Source organism: Cheilinus undulatus, linkage group 4 (genome assembly GCF_018320785.1).
Source record: "Cheilinus undulatus linkage group 4, ASM1832078v1, whole genome shotgun sequence".
NCBI lineage: Eukaryota > Metazoa > Chordata > Actinopteri > Labriformes > Labridae > Cheilinus > Cheilinus undulatus.
Genome location: NC_054868.1, coordinates 18,273,798 through 18,293,613, shown reverse-complemented (window position 1 = coordinate 18,293,613; position 19,816 = coordinate 18,273,798). Strand labels below are relative to the sequence as shown.

Sequence of the window (19,816 nt, the reverse complement as noted above, 5' to 3'; positions counted from 1 at the left end):
CGGACAGATTGCAGAAGAATTAAGAATAAACCATGTTTTTCTAACAGTAAAGTGGATAATATATGGACTCATGTCTTCTACATGATCATATTTTTCTTTTCCCCTTTTTAAACTGTCTCTTGTGAAAAAGGATAGTTAAATTCACTAGTAGCAGCAGAAGTGGGCAGAACATTGAAGTTTCAAATGTAAAGGGGGGAAAAAACAGAGATGCAGCTGTGACACTTTAGGATTGTGGGTAATGTAGTGCTATTGATTGAGATTGCAGCTAGACCATGTTTTTTCTTGAAACGGGGTTGATAACATAAAAATTTGTGTCTTCTACATAGCCAGATTTCATCATCTCACACTAAGGTAGCTTGTGGCAAGTCTGCATTGAACAGGGTTGTTTAGTCTTGAATATGTGTGCTCTGGGCTATGTGTAAGCAGCAAGCTTTAAAATAAAAGCTTTCGTGCAGCTTGACAAAATACCAGCCAAGTGACACACCAACACTGTTGATTATTTTAACTTATAGAGTTTTCTGAAAAATATCACCAACACTTGTTTTGATGTTTTCATGTGTTAGAGTGTGTTCCTCCTGTGGTAGAGGAAACAGGTGACTGATGAAAATCTCACCATTGATGTGCTGCGGAAGAAAACGTTGTTGCAGATAGAAGAGAAGAGTTTTAAACTCTCCTGAAGACGGTTCTGCAGACAGAAGAGAAATACAACATTAGACATCTGCAGAGGTGCAGAAGAGCAGACACTTGGATGTGTTAACAATCTTAGTTTCATCTGAGGGATTGGCTAAAATTTCACAAATGCTGTCTTTAACTGGGTAGGGTGAACATTCGTGTGTCAGCTTGCGTGCTTGCTGTACCACAGAGGCGTCTTCTGCCAGTGTCATGTCATAGTCACTGAGCGACACGACAAACAGCACCGCCCTGACTTCCTCAAAGCAACCAATCCACTTCCTCCGCTCAGTTCTCTGGCCTCCAACATCGTACATCCTACACACATAAATGAAAACAACAACAGGAAAATATTACTTACAATGAGAAAAAAAAACTCAAACATTCAAGAAAAATGGTAGAATTTTTGTTACTTTTGTTTCTTTTTCTTTCTTCCATACTGCCGAGTTCTTAGCTGCTTAAAATCAAACCATGACCCCAGTATTTCCACCTTTTTAATACATGACAGTTGAAATGGATTTCTAAACTGATTTTTGAGTCCTAAGACATGCAGACAACACAGAGCAACCCTTAAGTATGGAGATTCTGGTGGGAGCTAAACAAAATGTGTTTGTCTGTAGAGTAGATCTGCAGTCGAAGATAATTGATAGCTTAAGGCTATATATCATCACATGCTCCTTGCAGATACATGCATTGATACAGGTGTTACAGAATAGATATCACTGCAAATGCTGGGATAGCGGTTTTTAAATACACAATCACTATGGGTGGGCAGCACGACGGTGCAGGGGTTAGCGCTGTTGCCTCACAGCAAGAAGGTCGCTGGTTCACTTCCCGGTCAGTTTGCATGTTCTCCCTGTACACGCGTGGGTTCTCCCCGGGTACTCCAGCTTCCTTCCAGCACCAAAAACATGCTCATTAGGTTAATTGGTGACTCTAACTTGCCCATAGGTGTGAATGTGAGCGTGCCTGGTTGTCTGTCTCTATATGTCCTCTTAGCGATTGACTGGCGACTAGTCCAGGGTGTACCCTGCCTCTCGCCCAATGACAGCTGGGATAGGCTCCAGCCCCCCGCAACCCAGAACGGAGTAAGTGGTACAGAAAATTGACGGATGGACAATCACTATGGTGCACTTAACCAAAAAGGCAGCAGATGTGAACTGCTTGATGCAGCACACGCCTCAGACCAAAACAACAGTACAGTTCAAAACAACAGATGAGAAAGACTGTCTATTATTATCTATTATTGGACATGAGTCATACAATATACAAGCTGTACAAAAAACAAGGTAAAATACTGCAGCAACACCAATCATTATCCACACATGACAAGAAATCTGGCTAATTAGCACTTAGCAACAGCAGCTAGGCTCACGTCACTGGGCCAGTTTGTGCTGTCATATCCACTACTGAATGAAGCTGTAAAGTCAAAATCCCCCTCAACTTCGGTGGGATCAGGAGATCATGAGCATAGTATTTAATCCCAACTTGTCAGTTCATTACAGAAACTTTGGAGCTGTTTTACAGTCTATAGATGTAAAGCAAAAAGACATTTATGCAGATACAAGTGGACTTATAGCAAAGTGAAACCAGATTATTATTGTAGTATGACAAACAGAGAGGGTGTTTTTAAGTTGCTATGTACTTGCATTTATTCATAGCTCAGTGATTATAAATAAGATCTATTTTTTAATTTACCTACTGGATCTCTGACTGAGGTGGAAAAGGAGAAACAAAGAGGAAGAAAGAAATAGAGCCAATTTAATACATGGTTTCATTTGACGTTAGACTGCACCATATTCAATGCCTATAAAAGTTCATTTTTTTTCTAATGAGGCTTATTTGCATGTGAGGGGAGCAAATTTTGAATACCCCTCCTCCTAAATCCTCATTTATGTACATTTAAACAGCATTTAAACAGCTGAGCAGTTTGCATGCATTTTGAGAGCAGTTTGCATGGTTTCCCCTTTGCACTTGCTCTGTGGATCCATTTCCATTTGCACAGCTTAAAAAACGTGCAAAAGGCAGTGCAATGCTTTGGTTGATGTGTCTGAGGTTTCTGAAAACGCAGGATCCTTGAACTTTTGCATTGTTGTTATTCTCTACAATAAAGTACAGCTGCTGCAGTGAGTTCATCATAATACATGTTTATTATCCAAAATCAACCTGTATCGTGATACACACATCTTAGCCTCTGTGTTGGGACATGTCTTGTATTGTGAGGCTGTGAGATAAACCCAGCCCTAGAGGAAGACCAAGAGGAGGTTTACGAATCTGTTTATACAGATATATATTGTATGTGCTAGTGTGTGTGTCAAGTGTAGTGTGTGAAATGAAATCTCATTGTGACTGACATGTTCTTTATCAGGATTCAATCTCCAGCAGAGAAGCATGCAGCTGTCTACGTGTATGTGTTCATGACCTTGCATACTGATGGTACAGCCTACTGTAAGGTGGCTGATCAATAACAGATTGTTAGTTTTAGATAAGGTCACATACTCCTAAAATATGGGATTGCACTTACACACAGCATCCCAGCAAACCCAGGAAACCTTTTCTCAATTTTCCCCGAGACAATCACAACATTTTCCCTGAGACAATCACAACACGACAGCACAAAGAGCGTAAAGGTCAATGCTCTACGAAAACGATGAGAGAAAAACAAAACAGAGAAGTGCAGAGAATCAAACAGAGGAAAACACTGAACCCTCATATTTTGCCAATTTTTTAAAACCAGCTGTGACACCTTCTAGCTCCCATCTGAGCATCCGTGGAGGTAATGCAATTCTTTACTGAGAGGGAAAATAAACATGTGGAAACACACTCACAGAGCGGGAAACAAACAGCAAAGATGCCTTTTCCAGTGGAAATTTTCTGTGGAAATGGAAGAACTGCACTGACTGTGTTAGTAAAGCTGATGCTTCATTACACAAACATACTCACAGGCACATGTGCTTGCTTCCCTCATAGCTACCTGACTGGTGATAAACTGCTGCTTTACAAGTGCTGACACAGGTGAACAGCGACAGCAGACTCCTCCTGCTGCTTCTGCACTGCAAGCTTTCAGATGTCATTTTCAACAGCGGAAAGGATACAAATGATAAAAACTGAAAAAATACTACATTAAATCAGAAAGAACCATGCACAGGTATGTATCACGACAAGACTTGGCCTTAGATCAAACTTGTGACATGAGTGAGAACTTTAAAGCAGGATAGGGCTAGTTGTTAACAGCTTTGCTATGGTAGCATTAAAATAAAGGCCTTTAGGCAAGACTATGCTGACAGTGTGCTAACATCAGGACTTTCCATAAGCAGAAACTGTCAGCCAAACATCAGACTGGTCACATAAACACAGCTGGTTAAACTTTTTTTTTTAAATAAATAAAGTAGTTTCAATAATGCGTTAACTTTGCAAAATAGATGGATTGGCCAGATTCCATGCCCATCATCAGTTAGATCCATCTTGCTAATCTCAATCTGTAATGATTGTGACAGGTGTGAGAACAGACCAGACCAATCAGGGTCATTTCAGGAGAACGAGGCTGTAGCTATAGATGGGGTTTATTTACTGAAAGGTGGTAGCAATTGCACCGTTGTAGCAATTAGCTTTGATGTAGCTATAGTATGGTGGCAGTTTATTCAGGAATGGACAACATTTCTTTATTAAAACAAGAGCGGGGAATGGCACTGAAACCTTTTCATATCAGACAAGATGTTTTCACTCTTTTTTCTTTTCTTTCTACATCATGACTCTGCCATGCCAGAAAGTACTGCCCCTCATCGCTGATTGGTCCTGTCACTTTCCAACCAGGCCCAAATGGTTCAGATGGGAGCTTTGCAAGATGGATTTGCCACTTTCTGGCCTTTTTTCCACTTTATGCCTACTTTGCCCCTTTAAACCCAATTTTGCCACTTTTTTTTGCCGCATTTTGACCATTTATGGCACCTTTCACTTATTTTTATGTCACATTTTTGACCACTTACATTGTGGCCCTTGCAAATGTATTTTTCAACTAGAAAAGCACTCAGAGAGCGCAGACCTCTGCCATTAGCCTTATCTCCCAATAGTAAAGAATCCTTTAAAAAATTCCTGGATCCAGACAGTGATCCGGATCACTCCCAAAATCTGATCAGTTCTTCCTTATGCCATTTCAGACATTCCAAACTGACAAACAAACTAACAAACTGACTAACAAACTCTGCCGATCACATAACCTCCTTGGTGGAGGTAACAATTTGGCTCTTTTGTTTAGCAGGGTTGAGTAACACTGCTTTAGACAGAGACTTTATTCATTCCTGCCTACTGCTGTTTCTCTGTGAGTTAAAAAAAAAACACTTCTTAGAAAAAAAAAAAAAAAATTGCCAGAATATTTCACTACTTTCAGGACACAAAGTAGCTTAAGAATTAAGAATTTTTATATTTTTACGCTTTGAACAATTTGCATAGTCATTAACAGCTCAAAACTTGGCCTCTTTGACAGCATTTCTCTACGTAAAAATCACCTCTTGCTCCACAAGGGGAGTTCACAACGTCATCTGCAAACAAACTATTCAGACTGCAAATGCAGTATGCTGAACACTTTGAACACGGCTGTATTGAGGACTTTGTTTTTACCTATAACACCTTGTCTTCAGTCTTCATCTCACAAGCTCTGACTTTCTTGAGTGTATGAATTCATTCGCCTTGTATAATTGTAATTATCAGACCTCTTTATGTTAACGATGCAGGAAAAGACCCAGACCCTGGTTACAAATAGGGGCCAATGGTCAAACAGGACATCTGTATGCAAAGTAGGCTGGGTGTAACGTTTCCAGACGTCACGCTCCTCCACACACATAATTCTCACTTGCATACACTCACACACACAGAAGAGATAATGCTTTGATGAAGGACTACAACCCTGTCTACTGCTCATTTATAAATATAATGAAACCAAGATAATTTATCAAGAATAAAACTTTTTCTGAATTTCTTTCTTTTTGTTCTTTTCAAATGAAATATTCCAACTCTTCAATGAAAAAAATTAGGCCACCAATGCTTTAAATGGAAGTTTTTAAAGGTTTTTTCTTTATAGTACTTATGGGAAGCTTATATTAGCTTCCAAACCCCCTCAAAACCCCCTACAGGTTTCAAAATGTATGTTTATAGAAAAACATTCTGGATGTGAAGGATTGTAATTAGAGAAAACCTACATCATGAGTAGAGAGATATAGATATTTTTATTAGATTAAAAGATTATTATTGAAAAGTTATTTATGATATCAGCATATATCAACATTTCTGCCCGTGTATTAGCTGTTAATATCAGCCTATATTGGCTGCAAATGTCTGCTGTGTGTTTCAATAAGTTTATGGATTTTAAGGCTGGACCAACAGAGGTACGCAGACATAGAAATATTTTTCTTTGTTCACTCTTAAAATTTAAAGAACTCAAATTTGTCCTTTGGCTTTAAAATGTGTTTAAGGACTTAAGTTTAAGTTCTGAAACACATTTAAATATCAGTATAGGTTAAAATAAATTCGTAAATATCGTCATTTTATCTATTGGCAAAGATACTATATTGTGCATCCCTAATTTAAAGCCATGAAAGTTTGATTCCTTATTTATGGTTGATAGGAAACGTTATTGGATTGAAACACATCCTCCACCGTTACAAAAAAACTGTAAAGTTCAAAATGAAATATTTCTTACTGAAAGCAGTGAAAGCATGAAGCAGCAGATGCAGGCTCAGAGGAGAAATCTCAAGTATGAACAAATAAATGAGACCGTTTCACACTGTGTTAGCTACAAGTGCAGCCTCAAAATTTACAAAACAAGTCAGAGCAGAAATCTCCATCGCTGTATCGCCTCACTGCTTTCTAAAACCTCTGCTCTTAGTGCAGTGTGGTATTTTAGGTATAAATACGTCACTGGAACAACACCAATAATTCTGCTTAGGATGAAAGTATTTTGTAAATGTATTATGTAGGTTAGTCCTCTACCAGACAATTGTCGGGTGTCCCCTCCGGTTGAGGAGAAAGTTTTTGCCCCAGGTGAAGGAGTTCAAGTATCTCTGGGTCTTGTTCACAAGTGAGGGTAGAATGAACCGTGAGACTGACAGATTGGTGCAGTGACAGCAGTTTTGCAGGCACTGTACCATATGGGTGAAGAGGGAACTGAGCCGAAAAACAAAGCTTTACCAATCAATCTTCAGCACACAGCAGAGCATGTAAAGCAGGCAATCGAGGATGGGGGAAGCACACTTCATTTTAAAGTAATAGTCGGTAAAGAAATGAAAGTGAGGGAGGAAAAAGTGATGTAGTAGCTTGTTTCACTTTAGAAACTGCACTGTAATAACAAGAGTGCCTTGTATTTTATTTGACATTTCGGTTTTATTGTAATGATAATGTTTTGGTTCATGTAACAGATTACGCTGCTACATTTTAAAAGGGATTGTTGTTTTGAACCTGTAGGATTTATATGTTTTGATCCTATTCAAATTAAACTGTTTACACCACTTTAAAGTGGAGTTAGGATGTTTTTAATTCATTTTTTGAGTTCTGTTTTTGTTGTGACTAGTATAGTCAAGTCCAATTACCACTTCTAAGCGGATTTATAATATTTCAAATTCATTTATTGAATTAATGTTATTGTGACTACTGGCTAGGCTTTCACCACCTCTAAGTCAAACTGAGGTTATTTGAGTTCACTTTTTTTTACTTTTCAGGTCTGTCAGCTGTTTTGACCACTTTAAAGTGGATTTTTGATTGTCTGCTTTAAATCAAACACTGCACTAAGTGAAAAAGTAACTTCCTTTTTTTTTTTTTACAAATAATTAAAGTGAAACAGAGCTATTACACGATACTGAGCAGAAATGTGATTCTATGTTTTTTACAACAATATTGACTGAACTAAGTTAAATCGAATAAGTTTGAGATATCTAGTAGTTATTCAGTTTACTTCAGTTTTTTTTGCAAACAAAAAAAACTGAAACTCAAATCTAGGTAATTACGAGTATCGGATCGGGACTTGGTATCAGTAGATGTTCAATATTAAAAAATCAGGGACAACCCTAATAAAAATTACAGTTATACTTTTTTTTTCAATTTTCATTTAAACTCGAAAATCATTGAGGGCAAGCCCTCATTTACAATGACGTCGAGCATGAAAATAATGAAAATGCATGACATCAAACATATTTAAAAGACATATTGTACATTAGCAAGTAAAAATACATCATATCAATCAGAAAGGGCACATTAAAGTCAGGTAAAACAAGTGCAATCAGAGCACAAGAAATTCAGCAATAATTATTTGAAATGCCCCACAGTAACCAGTTGACTAGGATAATGCTGCCCTAGGACAATGCTGCATATTTTCCTGGTAAAGAGTACAAACAACTCTTTGACATAGCATTTTAAGGCTCCTGGCTTAACACCCTATGTTAGCTATTTGTGTTGCCTCCAGCTTCTATGGTGGATATTCGTGCTCTGTCTGAAACATCAATTGTGTGCTTGCTTTCGGCACAGCTCTTCTAAATCCCTTTCATATCCATTTTGTTGCTTAGTCTAAAGTCATAAATCAACTTATGCAAAGCTCTTCATCAACCCCAAAGGCCTGATCTCTCCATTTCACAAACATGAACCTGCACACATGGCAGTCTCAAGGTGCCTTGTGTCAATTATCCTAACTGCATTATGATCCAGAATTTCTGCAGATAAGAGAGAGTGTATGAGAGATGGGAGGGTGGGCTTCATCCTGCAAACCACCTGGGACTCACCCTCGCCTCTTTAGATCTGGCACTGTCGCCCGGTGACGTCATTGTCACAATGTCTTACAGAAAAACCTCGGACACAAACAAATTAAAAAGCAAAAACGAGTAATGACTCAACAGTGACGCAAACGGTAAAACTGTGGGGAAAATGCAGCATTTATCTGCAAAGTCCATACATATATGATTATAATGAGATTTTGTGGTGTGATGTTTCCCTCTTTTGAAATACTTCACATCAAATGTGTGAGAATTAGACACAAAAACACGTTTGTTACATTGGGAGATGTACAAGAAGAATTTAGATATGACACCAGACTGAAGTAATCTGCTGACAAACTGACTCTCTCCAGTGTTTATATGCTAAACAGAAACCTTATGAAAAACTGAGTTTATGTGCTTTATTGGTATAATTCCATGTGAGATGTGATGTGGAGCACACAGGAAGGGCAGGTTGTTTTTATTGTGGCTCCTCAGGTACACATTATTGAGAAAAAGGAAGAAAGGAATTAGATTTTCTTGATATGATGGATACACTGTGGACGGACACTGACACAGACAAGCACAACGATATTTGTACTGTGCTGCCTGCAAACGTCCTCATTAACCCTGCACCACACATTAGCCTTCAATTAAAAGCAAACAGTGGAAAATCACCCATAATCAATCCTTCATGTTGAATTACGAGCCAACACTCAAAATGACTTTTTAGTTTCTCTTCTACAGACCACAAATGCTCTGAAATTGCAGTTTAGTTTTTCTCCTCAGGATTACTGTGACAACTTTAATCATTTTTAAAAGGCCAATAAGAAGCATATTAAGTCAAAATGAGTCCCATACTTGGCTTAATGAAAAAAAAAAAAACCTGCAGAACTAATGACAACCCCATCATCATCCTTTATTGTTTGTTTGCTAACATACGTAAGAAAAAACTCAAAAAACTCCTGCACACTTGTGTTTATTTGCAGTGTAGCACAATAAGATAGGGTATGATAGGGACTATCCTGTGGCTGTGCATTGGAATGATGCACCACATTACACCACTACGTTTCTGTGGGATTGAACAAGTTACCCTCACATCAAGAAGGACTATCTTGAGAAACTTTTACAAAAGGGTTCTAGTGTTCAAACGCCTTTTCCAAACACTTTTCAAGTACATTTACGCTGCATTATCAAGCATTTCAAACAAATTAAAGCCATGGTAAGTTCTGTGTTTATATGAAACATGTATTTTTGGGATGCAAGATATCAGATTTTGGCTCGTATCCAATGGGCTTATATTTTTAAACTCATTTTAGCCAATACTGACATATGCACACCTTTTTTTAACTGTAAAAAAAACACCAAGTGTCTTTTGTGCCTAGAGCAAATGGGTCAAGCAGAGCTGAGACACCAGCAGGGAAGTCTGGTAGTTGCCTCACGTTTGGGACTTCTTTAAGAGTTCACAGATGGCTCCCTTGAGTGTGTGGCACTTTGGGAAACCACCTACAGTTGTACATTTTGCCCGACTGGCATACACTCCCCTCCAAAAGTATTGGAACAGTGAGGCCAATTCCTTTATTTTTGCTGTAGAATGAAAACATCTGGGTTTGACATCAAAAGATGAACATAAGACAAGAGACCAAAATTTCTCCTACTATTTCTAGGTATTTACATCTGGATCTGAAAAACAACTCAGAAGATGGCAACTTCTAAAAAAGCTGAAATGTTGATCTCTTTATCTCATATTCATCTTTTTGTGTTAAACCCAAGTGTTTTCAGTCTACAACAAAAATAAAGGAATTGGCCTCACTGTTCCAATACTTTTTAGGGGCGTGTATATGCTGTAAAAATTGGCAAAAATGTACATCTCTAATAATACAGATACTTGACTTTTTAAGTAAATATTGCCAAAATATAACTATACACTTTCATCATTTAAAAACAGATATCATGCTAGAAACCATCACTATAGTCACAAATGCTCTACAGAATGAATGGGCACAAATTCCCACAGAAATACTCCAGAAGACCCCTAAGAAGAGTGGAAGCTGTTTTAGCTGCAAAAGGGGGCAGCTACATAGAGTACATGAATTTGAATCATTTCAGTCCGTGTTGGTGTAATAGTCAGGCAGCCAAAAACTTTTGTCCATATAGTGTATAAGCACTCAAACTGAGCTAAGCACTGCCTACACACATTTAATATTTTATTCATATTATGAGCTTTTAGTGTCATCTTTGATGTTGGTTTACTGTGCCATGAGTCAGGCTGCAGAGAAATCCCGTTCATTAACATCAGCCTGTCATGCCCATTGGCAGCTTCAGGAAATGAGTTCAGCCACTAGAAGATGATAAAAAAGTTGGTATTATGTGACAGCAGCTCATTGATTAGAGGTGAATATGTTGATCTGACATCAGCCTACAGCACTCAGATACCTGCCCTCTGCTGCTTCACTGATAAGAATTTTCAGTGTGTGTGTGTGTGTGCAGCCAGGAGATGAGCGTAAAATCAGCTGATAGGTGCCTTATTGACTTATTGAATGAAGATGCAAATCTCCATCTCTCATCTTGGCCCTATCACACATGTCGACAAAGATAAGAGAAGCGAACTAAGTTGGTGAGACAGTGGATTGCCTACCTTGCAGCAGCTCTAAGTGAGTCAGTGATCATAAACATCCTCTTTCTCTTGTATGAAGTATTGAAGTATATATTGTGAAAAGTGGCTACCTGAAAATGAGGTGGTTGACGTTGAACTGGGTCTCTATCACACCTGTCGTCCTCAGCCGTACACGTAGAACATCCGTCTCTGTGGGCACGTAGTCTGGAGATGTGATGCGGGTCATGTTCTCAAAAAAACTATGGGAGAGGAGGTAGAATGACACAGACAGGAGGAGAAATAGGGAAAAAACAGAGAAAAATTATGAGGAACCTGCAGACAAACTTGAGATCAAACGAGTACAAAATCAGGTTTTGAGTACTGAGTGTGAAAATGTGTCCAATATGCATGTGTTGAAGTTGTGTCAGCTGCCAGGCTGCAAGTTGGGTGTGTAGTGATAAGGCTGAAGCCCTAGGGGAGCAGCTGTTCATCACGATGAATTCTAATTAAATTCATTTTTACTGGTTTACCACAGTAATACACTGAGGTTAAGCTTTCAAACACAGGTTCATTATTAAAACAGACTGATCGACTGTATCGTGTGTGTGGACAGGGAGATGTGATCTCTCTCAGAACACACACCGCAGTCTCTCTGTGACATTCTCTCGCAGTCATCCTGAATCAGTTTCCTGGACAGTGTAAAACATCCTGCTGCTAAGAAAAACTACAGCCTGCCTATAGGATGCTGCACCGTGCAGAAGCAATGCTTTGATTTTCATTCTCTTTAGACCATTTTTGCATAAAAGAAACTCATCAGGTTAATCTTTATTCTTTTGAAGGATGTATTTAGTGGTTTTAAGATACTTGAAAGGAAGAGAGGTAAAAACTCATTTTGGACAATCCCTGTGAGGTCTGTCGGGATACACTAGGCAAAGGCTTCCTCACAGCTCTTTGGTGAAAGCACCTGAACTCATCAAGCTAGAAGGAGGCATCATCTGTAACCAAATGGTCTGTATGGTTTGGATAGTTTTATCATCAATAAAACAAAAAAGAACCACATAATGTGCCAAAATAATCAGATGGAGAAAAAGCAGAAAAGTGTGTTACTAATCAATTATAACCTGGGGCGGGGCTTATGCTGGCACAACAGAGCTCAATTGCCCCCTTTGGCTTTTACATGGAGTTTTTTTGCAAACTCCAAACAGGCTTACATGTGTTTGCACTGAAAGGCCTCTGTCTAGACACTCTGCCATGAGTCCATATCATAGGAGAGATGCAGTGGTTTTCCTTCTGAAACTTTGTCCCATCTTTACACATAGGATCTCTGGAAACCAGTCAGAGTGACCATCAGTTTCTTGGTCACCACTCCTACTAAGGCCCTTCTCCATCGATTGCTCAGTTTGACTGGGTGACCAGCTCTTCATGGTTGTGCCAAACTTCTTCCATTTAAGAATTATGGAGGCCACCAGGCTTTTGGGAACCTTCCTCAGACCTGTGTCTTGCAACAATTCTGTCTCTGAGTTCTGCAGGCAGTTCTTTTGACCCCACAGTAGGGATGGGACTGATCTGATCCAATATTGTTATCAGGTCCGATATGGACGTAATTAACAGATCGGATATCTGACTGACGGCACCGATCCAAATCCATCCTACAGTTTGCGGTAGACCATGAACACACCGGAGTCTAACACGAGACAGTCTGTGTGTAACTGAGCTAGTATTAGTAAGGATGTTCTTAGCGGTATAACTACCTAGTCAATTAAACATAAATCTATATTTAGAATAGTCAAAACTAGTCTAAAGATGAGAGAACACAAAGAAGAGTGGGTGTGACGTTAGCCTGATAATACTCTCTACAGCGTGGCTAGCATTGAAAGATAGCGCCGCCCGCCTTTGTTCCTCTTTGCAGATTAATATCGTGCTTTGATATTTGGTCTCTTTTCACTTCAGGTGAGTAGTCATACGTGAGCTTAACCCTTGACAGCCCACATACCACTTTATTTCCATTTACTACTTTGGAAAACCGTCGTACCGTGGTCTTCCTACTATACACTAACTGCTTAGCCACTGCCGAGCTTCTCATTGTTTATATCCAGTAAAGGGTCAGAGAGGAAGGCTGCAGCTATTAAGGTACAGGGGTCTCTAGTGGCGGGAGGTTCATTAAAGAGCATTATAGACAGGGATTTCAAGCCCGTGTTCATAAAAAATGATATGTAATTAGTTTAACCGACTAGTAAATCCCTACTTGAGTTATGATATTTAGGGTAAGCATTGTTGTTAATAACTTAAACTCAGTTGTTGTTTTTTTGGATAATGTTGATATTTATTTTTCAGTAGTTCAAATAAATTTGTTTGGAACACATTTAAATTCAATAATTTTTTTTTGCTTTTTAATAAGAGGAGCTGGGTGGTTTAATACAGCCTCATGTAACCTCACACATTATACCAACAACAATAATAATAATTGTAAAAAATAAAAAATAATAAAACATATATATACACACACACACACGTATATCTGAATCAGTATCGGCACATATTTATCGGAATCTGATTGGAACTGAAAAAAAGTGGATCGGTGCATCCCCATAGCTCGGTTTTTGCACTGATACGCATTATCAGCTGTGAGGCCTTCTACAGAGAGGTGTGTACCATCACAAATCATGTCCTGTTATATAATGACATGCTATCTAAATATGTTTGCTTTTTCAGGTCTCTTCATCTGTCACATGTATTGCTCCATATAAGGTTGAAACTTCAACATTTTTATTAAAGTGTAAGTTAACACCCAGCTCAAAGCTGACTGCGTCCACTTCAGTAATTCAAAAAATGCACAGAAAGTGAGCAGTTTGGTTCTGAGAGGAGGGAGAGGAAAAGGACAGGGTTTTCCCTGAGGCGGGAGTGACAGTGACGTGCCCTTGCTAGAAAGTAACACAGAGTCCTGCAGAACTGCTGCCTCAGAGCGATCTTTAGAGGTGGAGGATTCTTCCTCTCCAAAATCCCCTGAAGCAGGCTATAGTGTTGTGGTTGCCTGTGGTGGTCCTGAGCACTGCCCGTTTGGGCCGTTGACTCCAGCACAGCGTTACTAAAGCCGTAGCTCTCTGAGCTCTCCATTCTTGAGCCAAGTCTTTCCCGTCTCTCTCCCTACATTTCCTCTCTCTTCAGATGTCCTATAAAATAAAGGCAACAGGGGCCTGAAAGAAAATCTTTGGAAAAAAAAGAAGCTGTTTTTTCTTTCAGTGGATTCTTGCCATATTTCCAGATTTCTACAGAAAATACTTTATCTCAGAGTCCGGTTATGACTCGTAAGAAAAACAAATGAAAACTCTAGCTGTAATTATGTGGAACCTCCCCTAATTAAGAGTCTGGAGACTTGTTCTGCCAATGAGGGTCCTCACAGAAACAGAAGCACTACTCAGAGTGTGTGCGTGTCGAAGGTTTGTTTGTGTGTGCATATGTGTGTTCGAGCAGAGGTGAGGGTGATGTACGGTGATTCTCAGTGGGAACCAGGGAGCCTGTCGGTGTAGATAACCCACAGTGGAGGCCTCTCATCGGGATAGAGGATGAGAACAGACGGCCTCCTGGTGGGATCACCTCTGCCGTACTTATGCATCACACACGCCATCCCCTCAGCAATTTTTTTATTTTACTCTTCATCCTCTCTCTACTTAATAACTGATCCTTCTAATTTCCTATTCGCACAGGATTAGTATTGCCTCTGGGCACCTCTGGTAATTTGTAATAATCGCACAGGACGTCTGTGTTTTTAATCCTGTTTGAATCGACAATGTCTGTAATTTGCAGAGTAAAAATTCCTGGGAAAATTACCAACTATATTTCAGCACACAAGGTACGCAGGTAATTCTAATACCGTGTGAATCAGCATCTCTGATATTTAGGGTGGTAACTGTGATTTTTTTAAGGTCTTTACGGCTTTTTGTGTGCCTTTTCCTGATCGAAAAAATAAAAGTAACATAGGAGATAGTAAAAGTTTTGGCACATACAGATTAGAAATAGTGCTTCATTTTCATTTAATTTCAGCTTATGTGTAAAATTGGCTTTATTTTACTTAACTTATTTAAAATTATGCTGTCAAAATGTGTGTATGTGCACCACTTCTTCATGCACAGAGCTTCTGCTCTGATCTTATATCGGTGATATTTAGCTCTGTATGTCTCATACACAGATAAAGGCATAATGACAAAGGTTTCTGCCAAACAAATATATTGGATTAAGAGAGCAGATGCTAAAATGTCACTACAAAGCAGCAAACAGGTATTTGAAACTGCTGGTGCATCTGGAGTACCATGAACTTAAAGGTGTAGGATCCTCCAGAGGCTTGCAGTCATGCATAAACCTACTATTCAGCCACCCCTAATCAATGCTCACATGCAGAAACGGGTGCAGTGGGCCCAGAAATAAATGAAGACTAATTTTCAAGCAGTCTTGTTTACTGATGGGTGCCGTGCAACCTTGGAGTAGTGGATGGTTGGCTGATGGCCATCATGTCCCAACAAGGCTGCAATGTCAGAAAGGGGGTGGCAGTCATGTTATGGGCTGGAATCATAGGGAGAGAGCTGGCAGGCTCCTTTAGGATCCCTGAAAGTGTGAAAATGACCTGGACAAAGTATATAGAGTTTTTGACAGACCGCTTTCTTTCATGGTACAAAAAGAAGAACCGTGCCTTCCACCGCAAAATTATCTTCATGCATGACAATGCACCATCTCGTGCTGCAAAGAATACCTCTGTGTGGCCCCCATCCTCCCCTGACCTCAACCCTATTGAGAACCTTTGGAGCATCCTCAAGCAAAAGATCTATGGGGATGGGAGGTGGTTCACATCAAAACAACAGCTCTGGGAAGCTATTCTGACGTCTTGCAAAGAAATTCAAGCAGAAACTCTTCAAAAACTCACAAGTTCAATGGATGTAAGAATTGTGAGGGTGGTATCAAAGAAGGGGCCCTATGTTAACATATAATTTTGACTGTTAAGATGTTTTGATTGAAATAGCTTTTGATTTCAGTAAATAAGACCTCCTAATGCTGCATATTCAACAAATGATTAGTTTGAAACTCTGTTGTGCATTATAATTTGAAACAGTGCATTTTGAGTTTTTTTATTTTTGAAAAAAAAAAAGTTATTATTGGGAGGTTTGTTCAATAAAATTTGATTTATGCTCTAATTCTAACAGTCATTTGCATCGAATATTTAGGAAATTCAGAAAAAGTATCATTTGCATTTACATTATTCTGGAAGGTGGTGTCAGTCACTTCCAGTAGGGTAATACACCCTCTTTACTTTGTTGTAAGACTCAAAGCATTTTGTCAAAGGACTGAATGAAAGCTCTGGTCATTGTGCTTGCACATGCACGCCTGCAAGTGCCTGGCTGGAACTGCTTGTTGTTAATGTGGGTTTTAAACACCTTGCAGTAATACCAAATAACACTGATAACACAAATTTAGGGAAGGTTTAATAGTATTTAAAAATGGATACTGCTCAATTCTAGATCCTTCACATTTTTGTATTTTATTAAATGTGCACATCTTAAACCACTGTGATCAGATTTGGATGAATAAAAATGATTTGCATTCAATTGATTTGGTATGAATACACACAGGTAATATGTTTATATATTACTGATAACTAATATTAATATCTTTTGTATATTACTGGTGTTATTTACTGGCCTGAGAGCTACACCCTTCTTGGGTGTCTCCTTTCTCTTCCTCCCTCTCATCAGACTAACTCCCAGTGACACTGAGCACATAGCCAGACATCAGACAGTCTGGCCAATTAGGCTCCTGCGTCTCCTCAGCAGAGCCGCAGTGTTCTCCAGTGTAATACTCACTAAAGCGCAGAGTCATTGAGCTCGTACTCGTAACCTCTGGACGCCGCCATCCTCACCCCTTGGTCAGCCCAAAGGCAGGAGAGGGCGTGGCCGAGGAAAGGAAACAGCACCTGATCTTCATCAAAGCACCGCCCACACGACAGCACAGAATGAGCGTGGACCTGCGAGGAGAAACGGAGACAGATATGTGGACAGGCGGTGTGGGAAAAGCAGAGGCCAGATGGAAAAAGGATGTGACAGAAAAGTTCAGTCTGTCTTGGGTCTTTAGACTCTGTAATTAAAATAGATGAACAAATGAATGGATAAGCACACCAACACACACACACCAGTGACATTTAATAGAGGAAATATGTTGGTCATCATCTTCCAGCAGGATGTGTGGAGTGGGTGGGGAGAGAATGAGCATCAATAACTTTGACAACAAAGTTAAAATGTAATTGAATCCCACATTCAAACATCCACCTATTTTCTAACTTTTGTTTTCTCACATAGAAACAAACTGCTGCTGTTTGTGGGTCTGTCTGTGTGCATTTGTGTTTCAGCTGTAGGGGTGCTGAGCTGCTGCTCTCTGGTGGAGATCTGGGTGAAGTGCAGGAAAAATGAGAGAAAAAAAATAGGAGGTTGACAAAGATGGAAAAGAATGGACACATTTAGGATAACTAATATGTGGAATTAAAGAAAGATGATGAATCAGCAACAGGGACAAATTGGGACAGCCTACCTTATTTCTGCTGTTAGCCAGGTTGATCCGCAGGATGCCCATACCATGAAGGACGAACTTCATTGAGGTCAGGAGGTTATCCAGCACTGCAGGCTGTTAAAGACCAAACATCACAAGTTATGTTCGTGAATACCCTCGGCAATGAGAAAAACTTATCATTCAGACAAAAGGCTGGTTTGCCCCCCATACAAAAACTTCAGTGTTGACTGTAGATCAGTTCTGGGGCGACTGTGGTTTAGTAGGTAGAGTTGACTGTCTCGCAGGCGGAAGGTCATAGTTTTGATCCCCAGATCCTGCTGTCACATGTGTTCTTGGGTAAGACAATTAACCCCAATTTGCTCTCACTGCTGTGTGGATGGTGTGTGAATGTATAGAAATGGGATTAGCTAATCATAAGCAACCTCTGCCATCAGTGTGTGAATGTGGAGTGAATGGGTAGGTGTGAGTTGCAGTGTAAAAGCAGTAGTCAGATGACTAGAAGATACAAGCTGAAGTCCATTTATTAATTATTATTTTTTATCTTGATTCACTAAAAACCAACACTGTCCATCAATGTTAGATATACTTTCCTTGATCAAAACTAACAACCAGCTAACTGAAGTTTCCCCAAAGAGGAGTGTGGATTTCTTTGTTGTGTGTGAGGGCTGTATGGTGGCGCAGGGGTTAGCACTGTTGCCTCACACTGCTTCCCACTGCCATTCAGTGCAAAGTTTGCATGTTCTCCCCCGTGCATGCGTGGGTTCTCTTAGGGTATTCCAGATTCCTCCTACTGCCAAAGGCATGCTGGTTAGGTTAATTTGTGACTCTAGATTGCCTGTAGGTGTTAGTGTGGGCGTGCCTGGTTGTCTGTCTCTATATGTCCGCTCAGTGATTGACTGGATGCAGGGCAGATTGTGAACAGAACACAACATCCAACTGTGCTTTAAGATTGTCTGAATCCTGAACTGAATCCAAAGGAAAGAAAGTTTAAAGGCTTCAGATCAGTTATATGATCTGCATCCCATGGCTCAGTCACTCAAAATAATCCAGATAGACTATAACTTGCAGATAGGTTTAAATCTTGAAACTTTTTTTTTCTTTAAAGAAAAGAAAACAATGATCCCATGATCAAAAAGGAATAAACTGGTCAAAAGAGACAGAAAGCAGAAAAGATAAAAGAGTGTTGTTAAAGTATGGAGGATTTTGTCCTTATAATAATAATTCCTTCAAATAGCACCAGAGTCAAACATTAATAAATATCGAATTAACACATCTTAAAGTTTATGTGGATTTCACTCCATGAACAGCTGTTTAATGATGTGTTTAAAACTTGTTTTAATTCGATGATCCAATTCAATTTATATAGCACATAAATAAAAACGTGGAACCACAGTGGACATAAAAACATCATAAAATGCATTAAAAACTTAACAGAAACTAAAATCATTAAAAACATGTATAGTAAAGTAATAAAACCAGATAAAAGCAAGTAAAGAAAAAGACACACAGGGGATCACACAACTCTACTGCTGAATTAAAAGCCAAGGAATAAAAATAAGAAAAGTCAGAATTAACACAAACACAAAGACAGCTGACAGAGTCAGACGGCGTGCCACACTCTGGTGCCATCTTCCAGTTATCGATGATAATTCAAAGCTGGCTGTAGAGTTTAATGAGGTCCGAGAAGCAGCCGTAAAAAGTGACAGTGCTGGCTGTAAACACGCCGCAAACTCAAATGCCCTCACAAAGTAGTGACTACACAGAGACTTACAAAAACACTCTTCTGTGATCTAATACTCAAACATCAGTTCAGTATGCAATTACAGGTTTGTTTTAAGGGGAGAAGGGGGATGCAGTACCTAAATATGCATTTCAATTACTCATCTCTTTTAGTTTTGTTATACCTTGATTTAATACCATCACCGCAAAAAGCAACGGAAATGTACATTCCTTCCTGATATATCCTGTGTAGTTGAAGCATTGATGTATTAAGAGGGTTTTTAGTTTTAAGGGATATCTACAATGTCTACAAATTTACTTTTTATACCATGTTACACTTTTGTTTTAAATATTCAGCTTGCTGCAGTAGAGCTGTCATGCTGGGCTACTGCATGAAATAGCAGTTGCTGCTATTTTCACATTGTACTGCATTTTTAAATGCTCAGTCTGAGAACATTAGGTTTGTTGCTGCTAGGGCTGTTGCCTCACAGCAAGAAGGTCCCTGGCTCGCTTTCTGATCAGGGCCTTTCTGTGTGTAGTTTGAATGTTC

At 39.3% G+C, this 19,816-nt stretch overlaps 1 protein-coding gene across 3 annotated transcripts in view; it reads right to left on the bottom strand.

Moving 5' to 3' along the window:
• The window catches only part of gnav1 (guanine nucleotide binding protein (G protein) alpha v1), a 42,148-nt gene that overhangs the window by 9,394 nt on the left and 12,938 nt on the right, over positions 1-19,816 (bottom strand). For all 3 annotated transcript variants that reach the window (XR_005991838.1, XM_041786111.1, XM_041786110.1), the window contains 5 exons: positions 17,569-17,661; positions 16,848-17,008; positions 11,130-11,258; positions 858-987; positions 614-685 (listed from right to left, as the gene is read on the bottom strand). Coding sequence is in view for 2 of the 3 variants with exons in the window: in XM_041786111.1 (XP_041642045.1) it covers positions 614-685; positions 858-987; positions 11,130-11,258; positions 16,848-17,008; positions 17,569-17,661 (585 nt within the window). In the remaining variant the exon portion in view is untranslated. The remainder of the gene's footprint in view (positions 1-613; positions 686-857; positions 988-11,129; positions 11,259-16,847; positions 17,009-17,568; positions 17,662-19,816) is intronic.